The sequence below is a fragment of the Rhinatrema bivittatum genome, chromosome 4 (genome assembly GCF_901001135.1).
Source record: "Rhinatrema bivittatum chromosome 4, aRhiBiv1.1, whole genome shotgun sequence".
NCBI classification, from domain to species: domain Eukaryota; kingdom Metazoa; phylum Chordata; class Amphibia; order Gymnophiona; family Rhinatrematidae; genus Rhinatrema; species Rhinatrema bivittatum.
Genome location: NC_042618.1, coordinates 2,574,632 through 2,600,788, shown reverse-complemented (window position 1 = coordinate 2,600,788; position 26,157 = coordinate 2,574,632). Strand labels below are relative to the sequence as shown.

Here is a 26,157-nt window from a genome sequence, read left to right as displayed (position 1 = left end):
AAGAGCGCTCCATGCACTCCCAGCAAGGGAGAATCCACAGCCAATAAAACCGCAGCAGGAATCTCCTGACAGGGGTCAGTTTGTTTCCAAGTTACAGAAAAGGGATTGAAATGGATGATCCAGCTGCAAGCCAGCCTGACAGACACCGGCAGCGAACCACGCACAGGCCCAGTCCCTCCTCCAGCTCCACTTTCCTGAAGCATTTGAGTGTTATCAGAAGCGACTGGCAACATTTTCCAAAGCTGTAAATAAAGATGAAGCTATTTGTCAGTTCCGCCGAGATCTGATTGCTCTGCCTCTGCCGATCAAGGCTTGTTTAGAGCCTGTCCGTGCCCATTGCTTTTCTGCTCTCTTGTCTACAGTAAAAGACGACAAATTTGGTTGAGGTGGGAGAGCTGTTCACACCAGCAGCCCAACTGTCCAGGGACCCTTCATCCAATGGCCAGTTGCCAGAGCCCACTGCATGCTATGAATTCATTTGCTATGAGTCAGGTGATGTAGAATGGGGTTTTTTGGCTCCTACACATCACTGGGGACTGCTTCCCGACCCCCAGAAAGAGTACATGCCCTGAACAAACTGGAAGATCTCTTGGTCTGTTGTACATGCAGAAAGAGTCCTTCACAGGTACCTGAAGTTGCGCGTGTCCGTGGCTGAGGGCGGATGACTGGAAAGTCAGCTACGTTCTACAATGCTAATTAACAATGACGTTTTGAAGCGAATCAGCTTCACCATCAGCCAGAAAATAAAATATGAAGTGTGTAGACTCCAGAGCAGAGACTCATCCTCTAGTACCAGACCACGCACCCTACAAGGTTCGCCCAATTGCGGGCTACCTCTATCCAGCTGCTGTTTAACTTATTTCTTAACTCTCTCTCTCTCATACATGCATAAAATGTATACGCAATGCACAGACTTCCATATTCCCACCTAATGTACCCAAGTTATCAGTTGACTTGCAACCTAACTCATCTCTGTATAACCACACCTCCAGTATATGCAGCCTCAGTGCCTTGTTACTCCATGCAATCTGCACCCTGGGCCTACCTTTAGGAAAGGCAGCATATCAAATCCTTCTGAATGAAGAAATAAATAATAAAAACCAGTTTCAGAAAATATTTTTTTTACAAGGGTGTGGTCAAGATGCTGGCAGCTTTGAGTTCCATGTTGCTGGAAGAGCTCAACATTTCATGGTAACTTTCTTAGAGGGATGGTGAAGAAGAAAGCGAAGCTGCAGATGTATCCCACTGAGTCTCTGGCTCCCGTTACCAGGCTGATGGATCACTGAATGGTGGGTGTTGCCTCTGACCCGATGGAATCATTGGCAAGGCTTCCATCCTGCCCACGGGACGTGAATGCATCACTCATTCTTGGACTACGAACGCTTCCCACCTGCCAGGAGAGCTGAGATTCGGTTCTGGTTCCAGCAGTGGAGCAGCCACGGCACCATCAGGAGTCTTAGAGGAAAAATAATCTCAAAATGTCACCTCCTCAAATACAAGGAGAAAATCGAGGTCTAACCCTGAAGGAATGTAGGAAGAGCATGCCAGCTGGTCTGCTCAGCAATAGCTGAATTAGGACAAAGATTTCCATGGCACAAGATTTCAGATGTGGTTGCCCTTAAGCAAAGAGCCATGGCGGGGCCCCTGTGAAGCACATGGCTTGAAAGCAGAGGTAGGATCCTCTGTCGTATGCATATTTGGTACCTTCAAAGTCCGCTGCCCTAGGCAGTTGCCTGTGCTTAATTTTGGGCCTCGTTAATATCTCTGTAATAAAACGAGGGAGTCAGTGTTAAAGGTTTATGTGCCCAGCTTTGAGAGTTTGAGCCATTTGGAAACTGACTAGGGCAGAGTACCTAAATTTAGGATCCGAAAAAGAGGGTGGCTACAGGGATATAGTTAGGGTGGGGAAAAATGTTAACCATTTAGCACAGATTTTCTGTTTCGATTCCTCCTGTAGCTGTGCCATAGGAGGCCTCTCACCTTTTCTCTGGAGGCCGCACCGAAGCCGGGGCCTTGCCTGGACAGTCTATCCCGGTTTTGCTCCATGGCCTGGGAGGCCTTCCTTGCCATCTGGGCCTGCTCTGCTTCCTCCTGGACTCTCTGGTTTCGGCCTCGCCCCCTTCTTCCTAAGGGGCCAGCCCGCAGCTCTTCTCTCTAGTTATAGGGCCAGCAGGGTGTGGCCCATCTAAACACCTCCCAGGGAGTTGCCTGCTTCCTGCACTATAAAAGGACTTCTCTTTCAGTTCTGCTTTGCCTTACATTGGAGTTACTTGCTCCTGGATGTCTCGCCTTCCAGCACGCCGGCAGGCCTTCGTTCTTCGATGGAGCTCCATGTCTTGTCTTGATATGTTTCCATGTTCCTGTTGTCCGATGTCCTTGGTTCCTGATGCCTTGTCTTCGCCTCTGCTTCCAGAACCCCTGGTTCCTCGATGCCACCCTTTCCTGGCATACTCATGGTACATTGCCTGTCTTCTCGTCTGCAGCTCAAGTCTCCAGAGGGTCATCCTTGTCCGAAGCCAAGTCTCGTCTTGGTCCTGTTTCCTGTTTGAAGCCAAGTTCTGTCTTGGTCCTCCGTCTTGACTCTCGTTCCGGCCCTTGGATGTTCTTGGGGCTGCTCCGTCCATGCCTAAGACTCTGACTGAACCTGTGCCATTCCAGCGTGGTCTGCGATCAGCCTTGGATGGGCTGTGTAGGGCGTGCCTTGGTAGAGGCTTCTACCGAATTTTCGCCATGCTCCAGCTTCATTTATTCCACACCTCGTCTAGAGCCTGCTTCGTATTCTAGCGTAGTCCGTGACCAGCCCATTGGGTCTGCCCGTTTACGGTGGGCTGTGTAGGGCACGCTGCGTGGCAGCCTCAACCCGGTACTTGACTTTGTTCCTGAACCTTGATCCTGAGTCTTCGAAGTTCCTCGTCTACGTCTAGAGTCTCTATGTTCCAGAACCTTCATCTGCCCTCGTCCGTAGTCCGGCCTGCTGCTTCTTGACATTCCTTGTGGCAGATCCGAGGGGGCTGGGAACAGTCAGAGGACTGTTCAGATACCAACACTGTGTGTTGGCTCCAGAAGCATGCAGGTCCAGCAGAGGGTCAGACCGTCTGTCTCCACCCATGCTGGGACACGCCTCGCCTACCCTCGGTGCTAGCTTGGAATTTTCTGGGGTCGTGCCGAGGCCCAAGGGCACACAATCCTCTCAAGATGGGATCGCTCTCCCAGCGCTCCCCTTCTGTAACATTTTCAGCACTAGGCACCTAACTTAGGGGCCAGAATCTAGGAAACTGAATTGCAGGTTGGCCCCTAAGCCATAGGTTCCAAAACTCCTAAATTAAGGAGAATTTTCAACTGAAAACTTCAGTCCCTAAATTTGGCTGAAAATCTTCCTAAATTTAGGCACCTTAGTGAAGCAAGGAACATTTTTCAAAATGGATCCCAATGTAGCCCTACGAACCAAACCGGAACATCCAGAGAACTTGAGCAGATGCCACAATCTAAGGCTCTTGAATCCTTCTAGATCGTCTTTGGACGTGTTTAAGAAGTCCCTCCGGGAGATTCTGAGGATACCCGCAAAACCCGTCCTCCGAGCAGCTGGGAGCCGGGAAACCTCCTGTAAGCCATCTGTACGGATAGCTTAAATGTGAACTCCTGGAGACCCCTTGGGAGGAGGACATCGCTAAGGCAACCTTGACTGCGCCTTTCCGGTTCGACTTAAACTTCTTTTCTGCCATCAGCAAGGTTTAGCTTTTGGGCCAAAGAACATGGATGTAGCTGGCTCTCTGCAAGGACTCCTCAGTGTAAGCGCGTTAGGGAGGGCTGGACCCGGGGGACTGCTCGTGCTCCTTGTAAAATGTCCTTAGTTGCTTTTTCTTTGTCCCCTGAGCAATTCAGATCTTCTCTGGATGTCAGGGAAGGGATAACTAGTGGGGTCAGCGCTTCTTCTGCCTTTCACTCTTGAAGAGGGATTTCGATGATTTTCTTGCATGTTATTCGTTAACGCGCCAACACCCCCTTTCTTTTTCTTGTTTAATGTTTTCTAAAGATTTGATTCTTACCTCTTCCACGCCTTAGCGGACTCTTAGCAGTGATTTAGATATCTGCTTTCATTACCGTCTTACTACACGTCACCTGCTTCTTTTCAAGGGGTAGAATATTACTTACATTGTACTTAGCTATACTGGCTGGGCTTTGTTAATTTATTTTGCTATATTAGAAACATAATGTTAAACTAAATGCCATAAATACAATAAAATGTACAATATTTCTTCAGAGGTCCATATTCAGCTGCTGCCCAGCTAGGGAAGTTAACAGGATAAACGTATCCAGCTGACTGACCGGCACTATTCAATGGCGTGGGTGTGGCATGGTTATCTTAAAGACATGCTTAGCCAGCTAATAGGGTGGTTCTAATCTTATCCGGCTTCCCTATCCACCGAAGAAGCAAGGTTAGCTGGATAACAGAGGAAAGGAAAGCCCTCACCATTTTCTCATCCTGCGGAGACGAGAAGCCTGGAGTCTACCCTCCTCCTCCTCACCCAACCCCTCCTCCCAAGAAGATCAAACCCAGAATATCTGCCCCCACCCTACCAACACAATAAGGCTCTACCCCACCCTTGATGATTAGGCCTTACTCCACGGCCATGATTGCCCCCTTTCCAGCAAGACCCTCCATCAGATGGTCTAATTGTGACGATCAAAGCCCTCCCCCCTAATTAGCCCCTCTCATTCATTTCCCCACGATTACTCTCCCGCTACTTATTTCTGTAGGGCCTCAAGTCTCCCCCACCACAAACACCAATGCTGATCCCGAGAGGGGGGGAGACCTGGCAGGGTTCGGCTTGTGCTCTAATTGCGGTCGCACCCTTCCCATTAAAAACCGCTCGCAATTTTCTTCTTGCACAAAGCTGGGACCGTGCAGCCTGCAGGTGCAGCACATTAACTTCTTGGGCTTTTCTCTTCTTTTAACGGTTTCCAAGCAACAGAGGCCCGGGGTGCATGGGCTCAGGGAGGCTGAAAGCCCCGTGCACCGCATCACGGGAGGGGCAGGAAGGGGGCACGTGCCCCAGTGGGCCGCACGCGCCAGCTTTATGATTAATAACCAGGGAGGGGAGGCGCTCGGGTCACAAAGATTCGGGACCCGCTGCAAACTCCTTCATCGGTGAACCCTGGCACGAAAACACGGGAAGTACCGGAGGCTGCTGAACAAATACAACAATTAAATCAGGAGCCGCGAGAGAGCTTACAAACCTGAACTTTCAGGGTGTTTGTGGTTTTAGAGAAATGAGGGTCAACAAGGTTGTAGGTGACAGTGACTGTTTAAACAAAAAGTCGCTGTTTTCAGACTCCCAGAGTCCCTGAGTCCAGGACCATCCACAGAGAGACACCCCCCCCCCACTACTCAGACACACAAACAGAGCCTGCCAGCAGGAGAGACCTCTTCAGCTGTAAAGAGACAATAGCAGCAATTAACAGCAGATGAGCAGGCTCATACTGCACAGTAAGAGGTAGCAACTGTTGCTGAAAGAGACCCCCCCCCCTCCTACAACCCAGTTGTAGGAGGGGGGGGGGTCTCTGGGCAGTAGGGCGAGACAGCTCCCCCTACTGCACAGAGACGGAGGCAGTGACTTACAGCAGGAGACAGCTCCCCCTACTGCATAGAGACGGAGACAGTGACTTACAGCAGGAGACAGCTCCTTCTACTGCACAGAGAGGGAGGCAGTGACTTACAGCTGGAGACAGCTCCTCCTACTGCACAGAGACTGAGACAGTGACTTATGGTAGGAGACAGTTCCTCCTACTGCCCAGAGATAGAGCCAATAACCCAGAGCAGGAGACAGCTCCTCCTACTGCAGAGGAGGCAGTGAGGTATAGTAGGAGACAGCTCCCCCTACTGCATAGAGAAGAAGACAGTGACATGCAGCAGGAGACAGCTCCTCCTACTGCTCAGAGATAGAGCCAATAACCCAGAGCAGGAGACAGCTCCTCCTACTGCAGAGGAGGCAGTGACCTATAGTAGGAGAAAGCTCCCCCTACTGCCCAGAGATGGAGGCAGTGACATACAGCAAGAGACAGCTCCTTCTATTGCACAGAGATGGAGACAGTGACTTATGGCAGGAGACAGCTCCTCCCTACTGCACAGAGGAGGCAGTGACTTACAGCAGGAGACAGCTCCTCCTACTGCCCAGAGATAAGAGGCAAGAACTCAGAGCAGGAGACAGCCCTTCCTACTGCAGAGGAGGCAGTGACTTATAGCAGGAGACAGCTCCTCCTACTGCCCAGAGACAGAGACAGTGACTTACGGCAGGAGACAGCTCCTCCTACTGCACACAGACTGAGGCAGTGACTTACAGCAGGAGACAGCTCCTCCTACTGCCCAGCAACAGAGACAGTGACTTATGGCAGGAGACAGCTCCTCCTACTGCACACAGACTGAGGCAGTGACTTACAGCAGGAGACAGCTCCTCCTACTGCACACAGACGGAGACAGTGACTTACGGCAGGAGACAGCTCCTCCTACTGCACACAGACTGAGGCAGTGACTTACAGCAGGAGACAGCTCCTCCTACTGCCCAGCAACAGAGACAGTGACTTATGGCAGGAGACAGCTCCTCCTACTGCACACAGACTGAGGCAGTGACTTACAGCAGGAGACAGCTCCTCCTACTGCACACAGACGGAGACAGTGACTTACGGCAGGAGACAGCCCCTCCTACTGCAGAGGAGGCAGTACTTATAGCAGGAGACAGCTCCCCCTACTACACAGAGAAGGAGGCAGTGACTTACAGCAGGAGACAGCTCCCCCTACTGCACAGAGACAGAGGCATTGACTTACAGCAGGAGACAGCTCCCCCTACTGCACAGAGACGGAGGCAGTGACATACAGCAGGAGACAGCTCCCCCTACTGCACAGAGACGGAGGCAGTGACTTACAGCAGGAGACAGCTCCCCCTACTGCACAGAGACGGAGGCAGTGACATACAGCAGGAGACAGCTCCCCCTACTGCACAGAGACAGAGGCAGTGACTTACAGCAGGAGACAGCTCCCCCTACTGCACAGGGACGGAGGCAGTGACTTACAGCAGGAGACAGCTCCCCCTACTGCACAGGGACGGAGGCAGTGACTTACAGCAGGAGACAGCTCCCCCTACTGCACAGAGACAGAGGCAGTGACTTACAGCAGGAGACAGCTCCCCCTACTGCACAGGGACGGAGGCAGTGACATACAGCAGGAGACAGCTCCCCCTACTGCACAGAGACGGAGGCAGTGACTTACAGCAGGAGACAGCTCCCCCTACTGCACAGAGACGGAGGCAGTGACTTACAGCAGGAGACAGCTCCCCCTACTGCACAGAGACGGAGGCAGTGACTTACAGCAGGAGACAGCTCCCCCTACTGCACAGAGACGGAGGCAGTGACTTACAGCAGGAGACAGCTCCCCCTACTGCACAGAGACGGAGGCAGTGACTTACAGCAGGAGACAGCTCCCCCTACTGCACAGGGACGGAGGCAGTGACTTACAGCAGGAGACAGCTCCCCCTACTGCACAGAGACAGAGGCAGTGACTTACAGCAGGAGACAGCTCCCCCTACTGCACAGAGACAGAGGCAGTGACTTACAGCAGGAGACAGCTCCCCCTACTGCACAGAGACGGAGGCAGTGACATACAGCAGGAGACAGCTCCCCCTACTGCACAGGGACGGAGGCAGTGACTTACAGCAGGAGACAGCTCCCCCTACTGCACAGGGACGGAGGCAGTGACTTACAGCAGGAGACAGCTCCCCCTACTGCACAGAGACAGAGGCAGTGACTTACAGCAGGAGACAGCTCCCCCTACTGCACAGGGACGGAGGCAGTGACATACAGCAGGAGACAGCTCCCCCTACTGCACAGGGACGGAGGCAGTGACATACAGCAGGAGACAGCTCCCCCTACTGCACAGAGACGGAGGCAGTGACTTACAGCAGGAGACAGCTCCCCCTACTGCACAGAGACGGAGGCAGTGACTTACAGCAGGAGACAGCTCCCCCTACTGCACAGAGACGGAGGCAGTGACTTACAGCAGGAGACAGCTCCCCCTACTGCACAGAGACGGAGGCAGTGACTTACAGCAGGAGACAGCTCCTTCTATTGCACAGAGACGGAGGCAGTGACTTACAGCAGGAGACAGCTCCCCCTACTGCACAGAGACTGAGGCAGTGACTTACAGCAGGAGACAGCTCCCCCTACTGCACAGAGACGGAGGCAGTGACTTACAGCAGGAGACAGCTCCCCCTACTGCACAGAGACGGAGGCAGTGACTTACAGCAGGAGACAGCTCCCCCTACTGCACAGAGACGGAGGCAGTGACTTACAGCAGGAGACAGCTCCCCCTACTGCACAGAGACGGAGGCAGTGACTTACAGCAGGAGACAGCTCCCCCTACTGCACAGAGACGGAGGCAGTGACTTACAGCAGGAGACAGCTCCCCCTACTACACAGAGAAGGAGGCAGTGACTTACAGCAGGAGACAGCTCCCCCTACTGCACAGAGACAGAGGCATTGACTTACAGCAGGAGACAGCTCCCCCTACTGCACAGAGACGGAGGCAGTGACATACAGCAGGAGACAGCTCCCCCTACTGCACAGAGACAGAGGCAGTGACTTACAGCAGGAGACAGCTCCCCCTACTGCACAGAGACGGAGGCAGTGACTTACAGCAGGAGACAGCTCCCCCTACTGCACAGAGACGGAGGCAGTGACTTACAGCAGGAGACAGCTCCCCCTACTGCACAGAGACGGAGGCAGTGACTTACGGCAGGAGACAGCTCCCCCTACTGCACAGAGACGGAGGCAGTGACTTACAGCAGGAGACAGCTCCCCCTACTGCACAGAGACGGAGGCAGTGACTTACAGCAGGAGACAGCTCCCCCTACTGCACAGAGACGGAGGCAGTGACTTACAGCAGGAGACAGCTCCCCCTACTGCACAGAGATGGAGGCAGTGACTTACAGCAGGAGACAGCTCCCCCTACTGCACAGAGATGGAGGCAGTGACTTACAGCAGGAGACAGCTCCCCCTACTGCACAGAGACGGAGGCAGTGACTTACAGCAGGAGACAGCTCCCCCTACTGCACAGAGACGGAGGCAGTGACTTACAGCAGGAGACAGCTCCCCCTACTGCACAGAGATGGAGGCAGTGACTTACAGCAGGAGACAGCTCCCCCTACTGCACAGAGATGGAGGCAGTGACTTACAGCAGGAGACAGCTCCCCCTACTGCACAGAGACGGAGGCAGTGACTTACAGCAGGAGACAGCTCCATCTACTGCACAGAGAGGGAGGCAGTGACTTACAGCAGGAGACAGCTCCCCCTACTGCACAGAGACGGAGGCAGTGACTTACAGCAGGAGACAGCTCCTTCTACTGCACAGAGAGGGAGGCAGTGACTTACAGCTGGAGACAGCTCCCCCTACTGCACAGAGACGGAGGCAGTGACTTACAGCAGGAGACAGCTCCCCCTACTTGCACAGAGACGGAGGCAGTGACTTACAGCAGGAGACAGCTCCCCCTACTGCACAGAGATGGAGGCAGTGACTTACAGCAGGAGACAGCTCCTCCTACTGCACAGAGACGGAGGCAGTGACTTACAGCAGGAGACAGCTCTCCCTACTGCACAGAGACGGAGACAGTGACTTACAGCAGGAGACAGCTCCCCCTACTGCACAGAGACGGAGGCAGTGACTTACAGCAGGAGACAGCTCCCCCTACTGCACAGAGACGGAGGCAGTGACTTACAGCAGGAGACAGCTCCTTCTATTGCACAGAGACGGAGGCAGTGACTTACAGCAGGAGACAGCTCCCCCTACTGCACAGAGACTGAGGCAGGGAAATGTATTTTATTTTCTTGTGCTGTACTTTTCCTGAAAATTGCTTGGGAGTGCAGAACAGCAAAAGCAGCCCCCAAGAAGAGGAGCATGAAAAAGAGGAGAATGAGAAGAAGCGTGACAAGGAAAAGATAAGAATAGGTAAGAGACAGTGCGGGAGGGTTGGAAGAAAAATTGGAGAGAAAGAGGGCAAGTAAGAATCAGTGAGAGAGAGGGACCGGAAGGAGGAAAGAGCCAGGCCTAGGAGCGAGAGTTGTGGGCTGTCCTTACCTCGGCCTTGGTGACGGAGGACTTGTTAATTCCTCTGCTGACAGACTTCCAGGACCTGGCCGTCAGCATGCAGGCAAAGAGTGGGTAGAGGTCCCCGGCCCCCAGCCGCCGGCTGTACCGCTGCACCCCCTTCATATCCGCATTGATCAGGGACTGCCAGAGGCGACAGTAATCGATCCGGAACTCCTCCGTCAGGACCTGGGAAAGCAGAGCGAGGAGCCGTCAGCCCAGCGCAGTCCCCTCTCAACCTAGCGCTGGCCACCGACAGGCAAAGTGCAGGGCCCCACTGGAGTCTGACACCAGGGCTGCAACTCCCCCAAGCCGCTGATCCATGGAGATCAGAAATACAACTCCACACGTGCAGTGAGGCAAATCAAGGGCTGGATCAGCCGCTTTGATTTGGATGAGGTGGCAATCCTGTTTACACTTCCCATCGATACAAAGCCCAGCATCCTGTTTCCAAATGTTACCAGTCTAGCCTACATGCACCGTGCAGTATCCCATGCTTCTATCACACAGATGTAAGTTGTGTCTATTTCTAAGTCTACTTTGTTAATAACAGTTTATTGACTTCTCCTCCAGGAATTTGTCCAAACTTTTTTAAAACCCAGCTATGCTAACTGCCTTAACCACATCCTCAGGCAATGGATTCCAGAGCTTAACTATGCATCGACTGAAAAATAATTTTCTCCAATTTGTTTTTTAAATGTGCTACTTGAACTGCCCCCCAGTCCTGAAAGAGGAAATAACCACTGCACTTCTACCCATTCTACTCGTCTCTGCTGCAAACCTAACAGCCCTAACCTCTTTAGCAGATTACATTCAGGTACTGTGGGTATTTCCCTATCCCCACAGGGCTCACAATCTAATTCTGTACCTGAGGCAACGGAGGGTAAAGTGACTTGCCCAAGGTCACAAGCAGCGACAGCGGGACTTGACCCCTGGTTTCCCTGGTTCACAGCTCGCTGCTCTAATCACTAGGGCACTCCTCTATCCCACTCTGCTGTTCCATCCCCTTTATGACTCTGTTCGCCCTTCTCTGTACTTTCTCCAGTGCCACTGTATCTTTCTTGACACAGGAGGACCAGAACCGCACACAGTGCTCTAAGGTGGCAACTTTAAAACGAGCGTGCATGCACCCCCATACGCTGCAATTTTAAATCATTCGCACAAGCGTGACGTACGATTTACAATACAACTGATGCGTGAATGCATGCTCCTATTTTTAAGTGGTTACGCGAGGAAACGTTCTTCACGAATCTTCCTTGGAAACTGGTTGGCTTTAATGCACGCTGCTAGGCAGACTTTACAACAGGCTCACGTGAAGTAAATAGCCAGCTTGACCCATTAGTCCACCAGTTTGCCCAGTCTATCTCTAGGTCATCTAGACCCCTGCACTTCTCCCAGTTTGCCCAGACCCTTCACCCAGTCGTTTCAGGCCTAAAATTAGTTTTCTTCAGACTTGTACCTCATCAAGAGCAGAAGTAATTAAGTGCAGGTAACAATCTGATGCGAGCTGCGGGTGTGCGATTTTAAATCCCTATTTACGCGCATAAATGCTGGTCCCACTCCAGGATACCCTTGACATGCCCTAAACTCTGCCTCCTCTTTCTGTGCGTTAGGTTGCTCGCACACATGGAATATATGCTCGGGCCAGATACTCGCGTAAGTGCAATCTCACCATGGAGCGATACAGAGGCATTATGACATTTTCCGTTTTATTCACCATTCCCTTCCTAATAATTCCAAACATTCTGTTTGCTTTTTTGACTGCTGCAGCACACTGAGCCGACGATTTCAATGTGTTATCCACTATGACACCTAGATCTTTTTCCTGGGTGGTAGCTCCTAATATGGAACCTAACATCGTGTAACTACAGCAAGGGTTATTTTTCCCTATATGCAACACCTTGCACTTATCCACATTAAATTTCATCTGCCATTTGGATGCCCAATCTTCCAGTCTTGCAAGGTCCTCCTGTAATGTATCACAATCTGCTTGTGATTTAACTACTCTGAATAGTTTTGTATCATCCGCAAATTTGATAACCTCACTCATCGTATTCCTTTCCAGATCATTTATAAATATATTGAAAAGCACCGGTCCAAGTACAGATCCCTGAGGCACTCCACTGTTTACCCTTTTCCACTGAGAAAATTGCCCATTTAATCCTACTCTCTGTTTCCTGTCTTTTAACCAGTTTGTAATCCACGAAAGGACATCGCCTCCTATCCCATGACTTTTTAATCTGAAACATTTCATTTTTATTATTTAAATGAAGCTTACAACAGAACAACGGCCCAATGGTGTTGGTACACTTAAACACCCCTGGACAAGTGACAAAAGAGAATGGAAAAGAACATGAGTTATCTCAACCCCTCCCCCCAAAATTAATAGAACCACAACAGCTACCCACAAGTCCATACTGTGTTGCTTAGCACCACATACAAGTTGAGACAGGTCCGGATCCGGGAAAGAACCGGAATCAAACCCCTGGATCTGTGCGGGAGAGCCTGGACGTACGGATCCCATATCGACAAGAAATCCCGGCGCAGCAGCGGAGAGCAGCGAGAGGTCAGATCAACCATGCTCATCGTACGGTGGGGATGGTTTCGCCATGACCAATAAGAAGGAGCATCCCACTCCCTGCAATGTAGCAATGTCACTTTTTTGCCCACTAAACATGCTTTCATGACAAATAGACGGGAACCAGCACCTTTAATCAGTAGCGGAGGGAAGTGTTCAAACAGAACATGGGAAGGGAAAACCCCCATTAAATTCTTGATATAGGTTGCAATACGACCCCAGAATCATCTGATAAGGGGGCAAGCCCAAAAGGAATGAGATAGCGTGCCTGCAGCCTGCTTACACTCAGCACACAAGTCAGAGGAAGACATTTGGGAGCGGTAAGCGATATGAGCTGACACATATGCCCTCCGTAAAAACCTGTACTGCATTTCCCTATAGTACATGCCTGCAGATAGTTGGGACACTCATTTAAAGCAGGCCTGAAGGACAGGGGCAGTAAGAACAAACACTCCTTCTCCGTTGATCCACTAGTATAGAATATGTGTCCCATGACTTTTTAATGGGTTCCAGCTTCATGGTAGTGAATTGGAAGAAGGATCAAACAGAAGAAAATAGGATAATGCATAAGCATTGGCAAGTTAAATGTAAGACATTGATAAGACAGGTTAAGAGAGAATTTGAAAAGAAGTTGGCCGTAGAGGCAAAAACTCACAGTAAAAACTTTAAAAAATATATCCGAAGCAGAAAGCCTGTGAGGGAGTCAGTTGGACCGTTAGATGATCGAGGGGTTAAAGGGGCACTTAGAGAAGATAAGGCCATCGCGGAAAGATTAAATGATTTCTTTGCTTCGGTGTTTACTGAAGAGGATGTTGGGGACGTACCTATACCGGGGAAGATTTTCATGGGTAATGATTCAGATGGACTGAATCAAATCACGGTGAACCTAGAAAATGTGGTAGGCCTGATTGACAAACTGAAGAGTAGTAAATCACCTGGACCGGATGGTATACACCCCAGAGTTCTGAAGGAACTCAAAAATGAAATTTCAGACCTATTAGTAAAAATTTGTAACCTATCATTAAAATCATCCATTGTACCTGAAGACTGGAGGATAGCAAATGTAACCCCAATATTTAAAAAGGGCTCCAGGGGCGATCCGGGAAACTACAGACCGGTTAGCCTGACTTCAGTGCCAGGAAAAATAGTGGAAAGTGTTCTAAACATCAAAATCACAGAACATATAGAAAGACATGGTTTAATGGAACAAAGTCAGCATGGCTTTACCCAAGGCAAGTCTTGCCTCACAAATCTGCTTCACTTTTTTGAAGGAGTTAATAAACATGTGGATAAAGGTGAACCGGTAGATATAGTATACTTGGATTTTCAGAAGGCGTTTGATAAAGTTCCTCATGAGAGGCTTCTAGGAAAAGTAAAAAGTCATGGGATAGGTGGAGATGTCCTTTCGTGGATTGCAAACTGGCTAAAAGACAGGAAACAGAGAGTAGGATTAAATGGACAATTTTCTCAGTGGAAGGGAGTGGACAGTGGAGTGCCTCAGGGATCTGTATTGGGACCCTTACTGTTCAATATATTTATAAATGATCTGGAAAGAAATACGACGAGTGAGATAATCAAATTTGCAGATGATACAAAATTGTTCAGAGTAGTTAAATCACAAGCAGATTGTGATAAATTGCAGGAAGACCTTGTGAGACTGGAAGATTGGGCATCCAAATGGCAGATGAAATTTAATGTGGATAAGTGCAAGGTGATGCATATAGGGAAGAATAACCCATGCTATAATTACACAATGTTGGGTTCCAAATTAGGTGCTACAACCCAAGAAAGAGATCTAGGTGTCATAGTGGATAACACATTGAAATCGTCGGCTCAGTGTGCTGCGGCAGTCAAAAAAGCAAACAGAATGTTGGGAATTATTAGAAAGGGAATGGTGAATAAAACGGAAAATGTCATAATGCCTCTGTATCGCTCCATGGTGAGACCGCACCTTGAATACTGTGTACAATTCTAGTCATCGCATAAGAACATAAGAAAATGCCATACTGGGTCAGACCAAGGGTCCATCAAGCCCAGCATCCTGTTTCCAACAGAGGCCAAACCAGGCCACAAGAACCTAGCAATTACCCAAACACTAAGAAGATCCCATGCTACTGATGCAATTAATAGCAGTGGCTATTCCCTAAGTAAACTTGATTAATAACCGTTAATGGACTTCTCCTTCAAGAACTTATCCAAACGTTTTTTGAACCCAGCTACACTAACTGCACAAACCAAATCCTCTCAAAAAAGATATAATTGCTATGGAGAAGGTACAGAGAAGGTACAGAAGGTACAGAGGGTACAGAGAATTGCTATGGAGAAGGTACAGATAAGGGCGACCAAAATGATAAGGGGAATGGAACAGCTCCCCTATGAGGAAAGACTAAAGAGGTTAGGACTTTTCAGCTTGGAGAAGAGACGGCTGAGGGGGGATATGATAGAGGTGTTTAAAATCATGAGAGGTCTAGAATGGGTAGATGTGAATCGGTTATTTACTCTTTCGGATAATAGAAAGACTAGGGGCACTCCATGAAGTTAGCATGGGGCACATTTAAAACTAATCGGAGAAAGTTCTTTTTCACTCAACGCACAATTAAACTCTGGAATTTGTTGCCAGAGGATGTGGTTAGTGCAGTTAGTGTAGCTGTGTTTAAAAAAGGATTGGATACGTTCTTGGAGGAGAAGTCCATTACCTGCTATTAATCAAGTTCACTTAGAGAATAGCCACTGCCATTAGCAATGGTAACATTGAATAGACTTAGTTTTTGGGTACTTGCCAGGTTCTTATGGCCTGGATTGGCCACTGTTGGAAACAGGATGCTGGGCTTGATGGACCCTTGGTCTGACCCACCATGGCATTTTCTTATAAGATGCACATCTACCAAACCCTCTCCCGACCAGGCTAGGGAGAACCTGACATGACTGCTCACTTGATATAGCCCGTGCGTAAACACTATAACAATGACGTACCAAACAAACACTGGCAACAGAATTATAATCGGACAGAAGAGAATGAGCCAGTTGTGATGACCTGGGACGTTCCTAGATCGATGCTAAGAACCAGATATTGTGGTGAAGGAGAAAAGCACAAGAACAGCGCTGCTGATAGAGGTGTGAGTACCCAGTAACTATTCTGTGGTTTGTATAGAAAAAGCAAAGGTCCTTCAGTACCAAGAGGTGCAATCAGAGACCAAGAAAATGTGGCAGAAAGATACAGAAAGTGTCCCAACTGCACTGGGTGTCACTGGCCTGATTAAGAAGGATTTCCTAGTGCACTTTAACATCGACTTTATAGTCCTCGACCTATGCTGGCAATTGCAAATTCGCCGGGGTAACAGGAAAGTGAAGCAGATTGAATGCTATTTGTTTAGTCTTGGTGATTTTTATATTTATCTGTTTTCACTGTGGATGTGATTTCTTTTCTTGTAAAGCGCTGCAACCTTTTTTGTGAGCACGTGGTATTAAATGGTTTTAAATAAATAAATAGATTGCCTGTAAAGATTACATCCTATGAACTCCGGAAGGAGGCTCTCCCTGGCACAATGCAAGTGCTAGGAAGGGCATTACCAGTAAATTTGAGAGATTGAGATAATCCCAACATCCCCTGGTTTATGAATGAGGTTCATGCCTGTCATGCTATTCGCAAAACAATCCCATTTGGAGACACTGTTACGCTCACCTGATATAGGCCATGGTCCAGCAGGACAATCTCAGTCGTTCCAGCAGTTGCATCCTTCCTTACCAGGACGTTCCCCGGATGTGGGTCACAGTGCACAAAACCGTTCATGAAAATCATCTCGCTATACATCCTGCCAAGACCACAAGAAACCTGTGACAGGGGAAGAGAAAGTGGACAGGCAGTTACTACCCTTAACATAGGGCTTGGTGGTAACTTGCATAGAGCGGCAGCTGCAACACTTAACATAAGGCTTGGGGGTAACCTGCACGGCGTGGCAGTTACTGCCCTTAACATACGGATTGGGGGTAACCTGCACGGAGCGGCAGTTACTGCCCTTAACAGAAACATGGGGGTAACCTGCACGGAGCTGCAGTTACTGCCCTTAACAGAAACATGGGGGTAACCTGCACAGAGCAGCAGTTACTACCCTTAACAGAAACATGGGGGGTAACCTGCACGGAGCGGCAGTTACTACCCTTAACAGAAACATGGGGGTAACCTGCACGGCGTGGCAGTTACTGCCCTTAACATACAGATTGGGGGTAACCTGCACGGAGCGGCAGTTACTACCCTTAACAGAAACATGGGGGTAACCTGCACGGCGTGGCAGTTACTACCCTTAACAGAAAAATGGGGGTAACCTGCACAGAGCGGCAGTTACTACCCTTAACAGAAACATGGGGATAACCTGCACGAAGCGGCAGTTACTACCCTTAACAGAAACATGGGGTAACCTGCACGGAGTGGCAGTTACTACCCTTAACAGAAACATGGGGGTAACCTGCACGGAGTGGCAGTTACTACCCTTAACAGAAACATGGGGGTAACCTGCACGGCGTGGCAGTTACTGCCCTTAACATACGGATTGGGGGTAACCTGCACGGAGCGGCAGTTACTACCCTTAACATACGGATTGGGAGTAACCTTCACGGAGCAGCAGTTACTACCCTTAACAGAAACATGGGGGTAACCTGCACGGAGCGGCAGTTACTGCCCTTAACAGAAACATGGGGGTAACCTGCACAGAGCAGCAGTTACTACCCTTAACAGAAACATGGGGGGTAACCTGCACGGAGCGGCAGTTACTACCCTTAACAGAAACATGGGGGTGACCTGCACGGAGCGGCAGTTACTACCATTAACAGAAACATGGGGGTAACCTGCACGGAGCGGCAGTTACTGCCCTTAACATACGGATTGGGGGTAACCTGCACGGAGCGGCAGTTACTACCCTTAACATACGGATTGGGAGTAACCTGCACGGAGCGGCAGTTACTACCCTTAACAGAAACATGGGGGTAACCTGCACGGAGCGGCAGTTACTGCCCTTAACAGAAACATGGGGGTAACCTGCACAGAGCAGCAGTTACTACCCTTAACAGAAACATGGGGGGTAACCTGCACGGAGCGGCAGTTACTACCCTTAACAGAAACATGGGGGTGACCTGCACGGAGCGGCAGTTACTACCATTAACAGAAACATGGGGGTAACCTGCACGGAGCGGCAGTTACTGCCCTTAACAGAAACATGGGGATAAGCTGCATGGAGCGGCAGTTACTGTCCTTAACAGAAACATGGGGTAACCTGCACGAAGCGGCAGTTACTGCCCTTAACAGAAACATGGGGGTAACCTGCATGGAGCCGCAGTTACTCCCCTTAACAGAAACATGGGGGTAACCTGCACAGAGCGGCAGTTACTGCCCTTAACAGAAACATGGGGGTAACCTGCATGGAGCAGTAGTTACTGCCCTTAACAGAAACATGGGGGTAACCTGCACGGAGCGGCAGTTACTACCATTAACAGAAACATGGGGGTAACCTGCACAGAGCAGCAGTTACTGCCCTTAACATACGGATTGGGGGTAACCTGCACGGAGCGGCAGTTACTACCCTTAACATACGGATTGGGAGTAACCTGCACGGAGCGGCAGTTACTACCCTTAACAGAAACATGGGGGTAACCTGCACGGCGTGGCAGTTACTGCCCTTAACAGAAACATGGGGATAAGCTGCATGGAGCGACAGTTACTGTCCTTAACAGAAACATGGGGTAACCTGCACGAAGCGGCAGTTACTGCCCTTAACAGAAACATGGGGGTAACCTGCATGGAGCCGCAGTTACTCCCCTTAACAGAAACATGGGGGTAACCTGCACAGAGCGGCAGTTACTGCCCTTAACAGAAACATGGGGGTAACCTGCACGGAGCAGTAGTTACTGCCCTTAACAGAAACATGGGGGTAACCTGCACGGAGCGGCAGTTACTACCCTTAACAGAAACATGGGGGTAACCTGCACGGAGCGGCAGTTACTACCCTTAACAGAAACATGGGGGTAACCTGCATGGAGAGGCAGTTACTACCATTAACAGAAACATGGGGGTAACCTGCACGGAGCGGCAGTTACTACCCTTAACAGAAACATGGGGGTAACCTGCATGGAGCCGCAGTTACTCCCCTTAACAGAAACATGGGGGTAACCTGCACAGAGCGGCAGTTACTGCCCTTAACAGAAACATGGGGGTAACCTGCATGGAGCGGCAGTTACTGCCCTTAACAGAAACATGGGGGTAACCTGCACGGAGCGGCAGTTACTACCCTTAACAGAAACATGGGGGTAACCTGCACGGAGAGGCAGTTACTACCATTAACAGAAACATGGGGGTAACCTGCACGGAGCGGCAGTTACTACCCTTAACAGAAACATGGGGGTAACCTGCACGGAGCGGCAGTTACTACCCTTAACAGAAACATGGGGGTAACCTGCACGGAGCCGCAGTTACTACCCTTAACAGAAACATGGGGGTAACCTGCATAGAGCGGCAGTTACTACCCTTAACAGAAACATGGGGGTAACCTGCACGGAGAGGCAGTTACTACCCTTAACAGAAACATGGGGGTAACCTGCACGGAGAGGCAGTTACTACCCTTAACAGAAACATGGGGGTAACCTGCACAGAGCAGCAGTTACTGCCCTTAACAGAAACATGGGAGTAACCTGCACGGAGCGGCAGTTACTACCCTTAACAGAAACAGGGGGGTAACCTGCACGGAGCGGCAGTTACTACCCTTAACAGAAACATGGGGGTAACCTGCACGGAGCAGCAGTTACTGCCCTTAACAGAAACATGGGGGTAACCTGCACAGAGCGGCAGTTACTACCCTTAACAGAAACATGGGGGTAACCTGCACGGAGCAGCAGTTACTGCCCTTAACAGAAACAGGGGGGTAACCTGCACGGAGCGGCAGTTACTACCCTTAACAGAAACATGGGGGTAACCTGCACGGAGCGGCAGTTACTACCCTTAACAGAAACATGGGGGTAACCTGCACGGTGCGGCAGTTACTACCCTTAACAGAAACATGGGGATAACCTGCACGGAGCGGCAGTTACTACCCTTAACAGAAACATGGGGGTAACCTGCATGGAGCGGCAGTTACTGCCCTTAACAGAAACATGGGGGTAACCTGCACGGAGCAGCAGTTACTGCCCTTAACAGAAACATGGGGTAACCTGCACGGAGAGGCAGTTACTGCCCTTAACAGAAACATGGGGGTAATCTGCACGGAGAGGCAGTTACTGCCCTTAAAAGAAACATGGGGGTAACCTGCATGGAGCGGCAGTTACTACCCTTAACAGAAATATGGGGGTAACCTGCACAGTGCGACAGTTACTACCCTTAACAGAAACATGGGGGTAACCTGCACGGAGCAGCAGTTACTGCCCTTAACAGAAACATGGGGGTAACCTGCACGGAGCGGCAGTTACTACCCTTAACAGAAACATGGGGGTAACCTGCACGGAGCAGCAGTTACTGCCCTTAACAGAAACATGGGGGTAACCTGCACGGAGAGGCAGTTACTGCCCTTAACAGAAACATGGGGTAACCTGCACGGAGAGGCAGTTACTGCCCTTAACAGAAACATGGGGGTAACCTGCACAGTGCGACAGTTACTACCCTTAACAGAAACATGGGGTAACCTGCACGGAGAGGCAGTTACTGCCCTTAACAGAAACATGGGGGTAATCTGCACGGAGAGGCAGTTACTACCCTTAACAGAAACCTGGGGGTAACCTGCACAGAGCGGCAGTTACTACCCTTAACAGAAACCTGGGGGTAACCTGCACAGAGCGGCAGTTACTGCCCTTAACAGAAACATGGGGGTAACCTGCACAGAGCGGCAGTTACTGCCCTTAACAGAAACATGGGGGTAACCTGCACAGAGCGGCAGTTACTACCCTTAACAGAAACCTGGGGGTAACCTGCACAGAGCGGCAGTTACTGCCCTTAACAGAAACATGGGGGTAACCTGCACAGAGCGACAGTTACTACCCTTAACAGAAACATGGGGGTAATCTGCACGGAGAGGCAGTTACTGCCCTTAACAGAAACATGGGGGGAACCTGCACGGAGCGGCAATTACTGCCCTTAACAGAAACATGGGGTGAACCTGCACGGAGCGGCAGTTAGTGCCCTTAACAGAAACATGGGGGTAACCTGCACGGAGCGGCAATTACTGCCCTTAACAGAAACATGGGGGGAACCTGCACGGAGCGGCAATTACTGCCCTTAACAGAAACATGGGGGGAACCTGCACGGAGCGGCAATTACTGCCCTTAACAGAAACATGGGGGGAACCTGCACGGAGCGGCAGTTACTACCCTTAACAGAAACATGGGGGTAACCTGCACGGAGCAGCAGTTACTGCCCTTAACAGAAACATGGGGGTAACCTGCACGGAGAGGCAGTTACTGCCCTTAACAGAAACATGGGGTAACCTGCACGGAGAGGCAGTTACTGCCCTTAACAGAAACATGGGGGTAACCTGCACAGTGCGACAGTTACTACCCTTAACAGAAACATGGGGTAACCTGCACGGAGCAGCAGTTACTGCCCTTAACAGAAACATGGGGTAACCTGCACGGAGAGGCAGTTACTGCCCTTAACAGAAACATGGGGGTAATCTGCACGGAGAGGCAGTTACTACCCTTAACAGAAACCTGGGGGTAACCTGCACAGAGCGGCAGTTACTGCCCTTAACAGAAACATGGGGGTAACCTGCACAGAGCGGCAGTTACTGCCCTTAACAGAAACATGGGGGTAACCTGCACAGAGCGGCAGTTACTACCCTTAACAGAAACCTGGGGGTAACCTGCACAGAGTGGCAGTTACTGCCCTTAACAGAAACATGGGGGTAACCTGCACAGAGCGACAGTTACTACCCTTAACAGAAACATGGGGTAACCTGCACGGAGAGGCAGTTACTGCCCTTAACAGAAACATTGGGTAACCTGCACAGAGCGGCAGTTACTGCCCTTAACAGAAACATGGGGGTAATCTGCACGGAGAGGCAGTTACTGCCCTTAACAGAAACATGGGGGGAACCTGCACGGAGCGGCAATTACTGCCCTTAACAGAAACATGGGGGGAACCTGCACGGAGCGGCAGTTACTGCCCTTAACAGAAACATGGGGGTAATCTGCACGGAGAGGCAGTTACTGCCCTTAACAGAAACATGGGGGGAACCTGCACGGAGCGGCAGTTACTGCCCTTAACAGAAACATGGGGGTAACTTGCACGGAGCGGCAGTTACTGCCCTTAACAGAAACATGGGGGTAACCTGCACGGAGCGGCAGTTACTGCCCTTAACAGAAACATGGGGGTAACCTGCACGGAGCGGCAGTTACTGCCCTTAACAGAAACATGGGGGTAACCTGCACGGAGAGGCAGTTACTGCCCTTAACAGAAACATGGGGTAACCTGCACGGTGCGGCAGTTACTGCCCTTAACAGAAACATGGGGGTAACCTGCACGGAGCGGCAGTTACTGCCCTTAACAGAAACATGGGGGTAACCTGCACGGAGCGGCAGTTACTGCCCTTAACAGAAACATGGGGGTAACCTGCACGGAGAGGCAGTTACTGCCCTTAACAGAAACATTGGGTAACCTGCACAGAGCGGCAGTTACTGCCCTTAACAGAAACATGGGGGTAATCTGCACGGAGAGGCAGTTACTGCCCTTAACAGAAACATGGGGGGAACCTGCACGGAGCGGCAATTACTGCCCTTAACAGAAACATGGGGGGAACCTGCACGGAGCGGCAGTTACTGCCCTTAACAGAAACATGGGGGTAATCTGCACGGAGAGGCAGTTACTGCCCTTAACAGAAACATGGGGGGAACCTGCACGGAGCGGCAGTTACTGCCCTTAACAGAAACATGGGGGGTAACTTGCACTGAGCGGCAGTTACTGCCCTTAACAGAAACATGGGGGTAACCTGCACGGAGCGGCAGTTACTGCCCTTAACAGAAACATGGGGGTAACCTGCACGGAGCGGCAGTTACTGCCCTTAACAGAAACATGGGGGTAACCTGCACGGAGAGGCAGTTACTGCCCTTAACAGAAACATGGGGTAACCTGCACGGTGCGGCAGTTACTGCCCTTAACAGAAACATGGGGGTAACCTGCACGGAGCGGCAGTTACTGCCCTTAACAGAAACATGGGGGTAACCTGCACGGAGCGGCAGTTACTGCCCTTAACAGAAACATGGGGGTAACCTGCACGGAGAGGCAGTTACTGCCCTTAACATGTAATCCCAAACTTTTCTAATAATCTAAATATTCAGAAATGCTTGCGTGGCTACTACCTGAACCTCTGGCCCCTGAGTTTTCTGGATCATAACTTCCACCACCCTGACTGGTCTCTGGGGAGCTGTAGCTTTATTTACATTCTTGCAAAATTAACAATCGTGGATCAGTAATAAACCTTAAATCCGACATAATAAGATGTCAAAAATGTAAGATCATAAAGTACCTCATTTCATTCAGTGGCATAAAAAGAAAATATGCCAAATGGGGTAATACCCACATGAATGGCAGGAGAAAAAGCCACGCCAGCTATCTCCGATGGGGAGACGGTGAATTGTACAGCTCTGGGCCCAGTACTGACCACGAGCTTTTCTGATTCATGGCCACGCATCCAATTACCCTGGCCAAGCTGGCATTCACATGCTCACTGTTAGATTTTATGAACCAGGTACGTTAGTTTTCATGAAACCTTGCTGCATATCCTTTAGCAGATATTAAGTGTGCGCGGGTAGATTCGGGGGAAACCTATGCGGGCACCGTAAGCCTGCTTTGAAAATTGGTGTAATGTACGTGCATATTTGCCGGCCGACTCACGCGCAGTGTTGCAAAAGCACCCACTTAACCGGGCTTCCTCCCGTCCCGACTGTGGGGGAGCCAGAGGAGGAGAGTGAAAGCCATGACCGGGCTGCCTCCCTGTCCCCGGGAGAGGATGGGAGGGAGCAAAGCACCATGGCCTGCCTGGATGGGGCCTGGCACTCCCCTCCTGCTGGCCCCAGAGCTGTCCTCCTCCTCCCCGAAGCTGAGGAGAACAAAAGCAAGAGCCAGAAGTGGCCTCCCCTTGCCCCTGCCTCTGAAACGGCAGCAGGAGAGGGGAGGAGAGAGAGAGGGGCCTGCAAGCCCAGAGCAGGCCGGGACCAGAGGATGCAAGGGCCAGAGCAGAGCTGAAAGGGGACCTCACACTCCCCCAGGCCCGGCTCCTGCTCCTGTATCAAAGATGGTTAAACCTGTTAGGCATTTTATATTGTACATCCCTATAACCTGCAGGCAGGCACAGATTATTATTCAGAGACTTCTGTGCAAGAGCTCGGAGCACGGGCCGGGCCGGGCCGGGCCTCCGTCAGGTGTGGTGGGGTCCCGGCTCTTGGTCCTGCTTCCCGCAAACCCCGAGGTTTGGGGGGGAAAGGCCTTGCTGCTTAATTGCCTGTTTCTGGGTGCAGGCCTGTAAATGAGCACTTCCTTTCATTCAGAGGGATTAATCAGAAGAGAAATAAAATCACAAGCCCGGAGCCCCTCCCTTCGCCTTCAATACCTTTACAGAAACAAATCCTCACTTTTTCTGCGCCGGCAGGGCCGGGATGGAAGCAGAAAAGAACAAATTAATTACAGATGCGATTAAGCCTGTGTAATCAATGTCATCCTGAGGGCCCCGGGAGCCAAGGCGCAGCCTGGATAAACGAGCCGAAGCCCGGCCTTCCCGCTTAGCCAGAGATCAATACGCATTAGTGTCAGCGCCTGCTCAAGTAATTGGCCCATATTGCAGCCGGATTAAAGGCCATCACGGCACCCCCCCATCTCCCAGGCAGGGGGGATAACTTTCCAGCAGAGGAGGGGGTCACCCAGGGCCCCCGGAAAGCCGAAGTCATCCCGAGTCCTACCGAACGCACTCTGAACCTACCGGGGACAATATCATCCGGGCACGTGGTGGCAGGACACGGGTGACACCACGAAAGCGAGCCCGACCGGCCCAGGGTCCCGAGCCCACCAAGGAAGAAAGGCCCTCTAGTGGCCGCAGTGGCAACCAGGGCTAACCCCGCCGGAGGTCCTCCTCCCCCCCCCCCCCCCAGCGCGCCACAGGCAGTGCACATCTCCCGCTGACGTTTTGCATTGATTTATATTCTGCTTTTCAGTCTGCACTCAGGCGCTGCACGTCTTACCCCTGTCCCCAGAGGGCTCCCAATCTGAGCCACGGAGGGTGAGGTGACCGGCCCTGGGATTTGAACCCCCACCCCCCCCTGGCTTCCCCGGCTCCTGGCCCGCTGCTCTAACCAGTCAAGGAGGTTTCATGGTATCCGCCTCAGATCCCAGCCTTCTGCAGGCTGCAGTGCACAGGAGAATCGCACCCCCTCCCCCATCCGCCACCACACAGAAGTGAAGAACCCAGGCCTGGGGGCCTGGCACCAATTATCCCCAATTGTTTAAGTGTCAACATCAGCAGTGTAAGGGGGATTAATAATAGCCCTGGAGACAGCAACTCACGCTGGGTGTAAGGACAGTGTTGTTCTTAGCACACAGAGATATTATGTAAGCGAGATCTCTCACTGCATGCTGTGACACTATAGCATACAGCAGGGATTTAACACCCCCCCTGCTCCCCTAACCGGACCCACACTCACCCCAGGGATCTCTCCTGCAGATCTGGCTTTGCACTTATCTTCAAAACGCAAAGCTCTTTGACTAATGCCACTCCAGTCCTGCACCAGAGTCACTCCAGCAGTATTCAAGCGCTCCCAGCAATACAGCAACGGCAATAACCTGGGAGGAAGGGAGGCCTAATCCAGGGGAAGCTACCCAGGGGCAGGGGCTCTGCCAGCGAGGAGGCAGGCAGGGGCAAGGTGCAGAGAAGAGGCTCTGCTGATGAGGGAAGCTGCAGAAAAGTTGGTACAGTATTTTAAAGGCTTTCTGTACAGATATTTCAGAGAAAGAGAGGGAGGGAGAGAGAGAGAGAAAAGAGTCAGAAAGGTCTCTGGATTGGAATAGCAGGGGTTGCTGCAGGGCAGGAGTGTGTGTGTGTGTGTGAGAGAGAGAGAGAAAGAGAGAGGGAGAGGTCTCTGTATTGGAATAACAGAGGGTACGGCAGGGCAGGAGTGTGTGTGTGTGGGTGTGTGTGTGTGAGAAAGAGAGAGGGAGAGGTCTCTGTATTGGAATAGCAGAGGGTACTGCAGGGCAGGAGTGTGTGTGAGAGAAAGAGAGAAGGAGAGGTCTCTGTATTGGAATAGCAGAGGGTACTGCAGGGCAGGAATGTGTGTGAGAGAAAGAGAAGGAGAGGTCTCTGTATTGGAATAGCAGAGGGTGCTGCAGGGCAGGAGTGTGTGTGAGAGAAAGAGAGAAGGAGAGGTCTCTGTATTGGAATAGCAGAGGGTACTGCAGGGCAGGAGTGTGTGTGAGAGAAAGAGAGAG

At 51.0% G+C, this 26,157-nt stretch overlaps 1 protein-coding gene across 3 annotated transcripts in view; it reads right to left on the bottom strand.

The window, feature by feature from the left end:
• ADCK1 (aarF domain containing kinase 1) overlaps window positions 1-26,157 on the bottom strand; it is a 175,543-nt gene that overhangs the window by 22,314 nt on the left and 127,072 nt on the right. For 2 of the 3 annotated variants that reach the window (XM_029597673.1, XM_029597675.1), the window contains 2 exons: window positions 16,393-16,542; window positions 10,124-10,321 (listed from right to left, as the gene is read on the bottom strand). In XM_029597673.1, the coding sequence (XP_029453533.1) occupies window positions 10,124-10,321; window positions 16,393-16,542 (348 nt within the window). The remainder of the gene's footprint in view (window positions 1-10,123; window positions 10,322-16,392; window positions 16,543-26,157) is intronic. The other variant, XM_029597676.1, reaches the window with a different exon arrangement.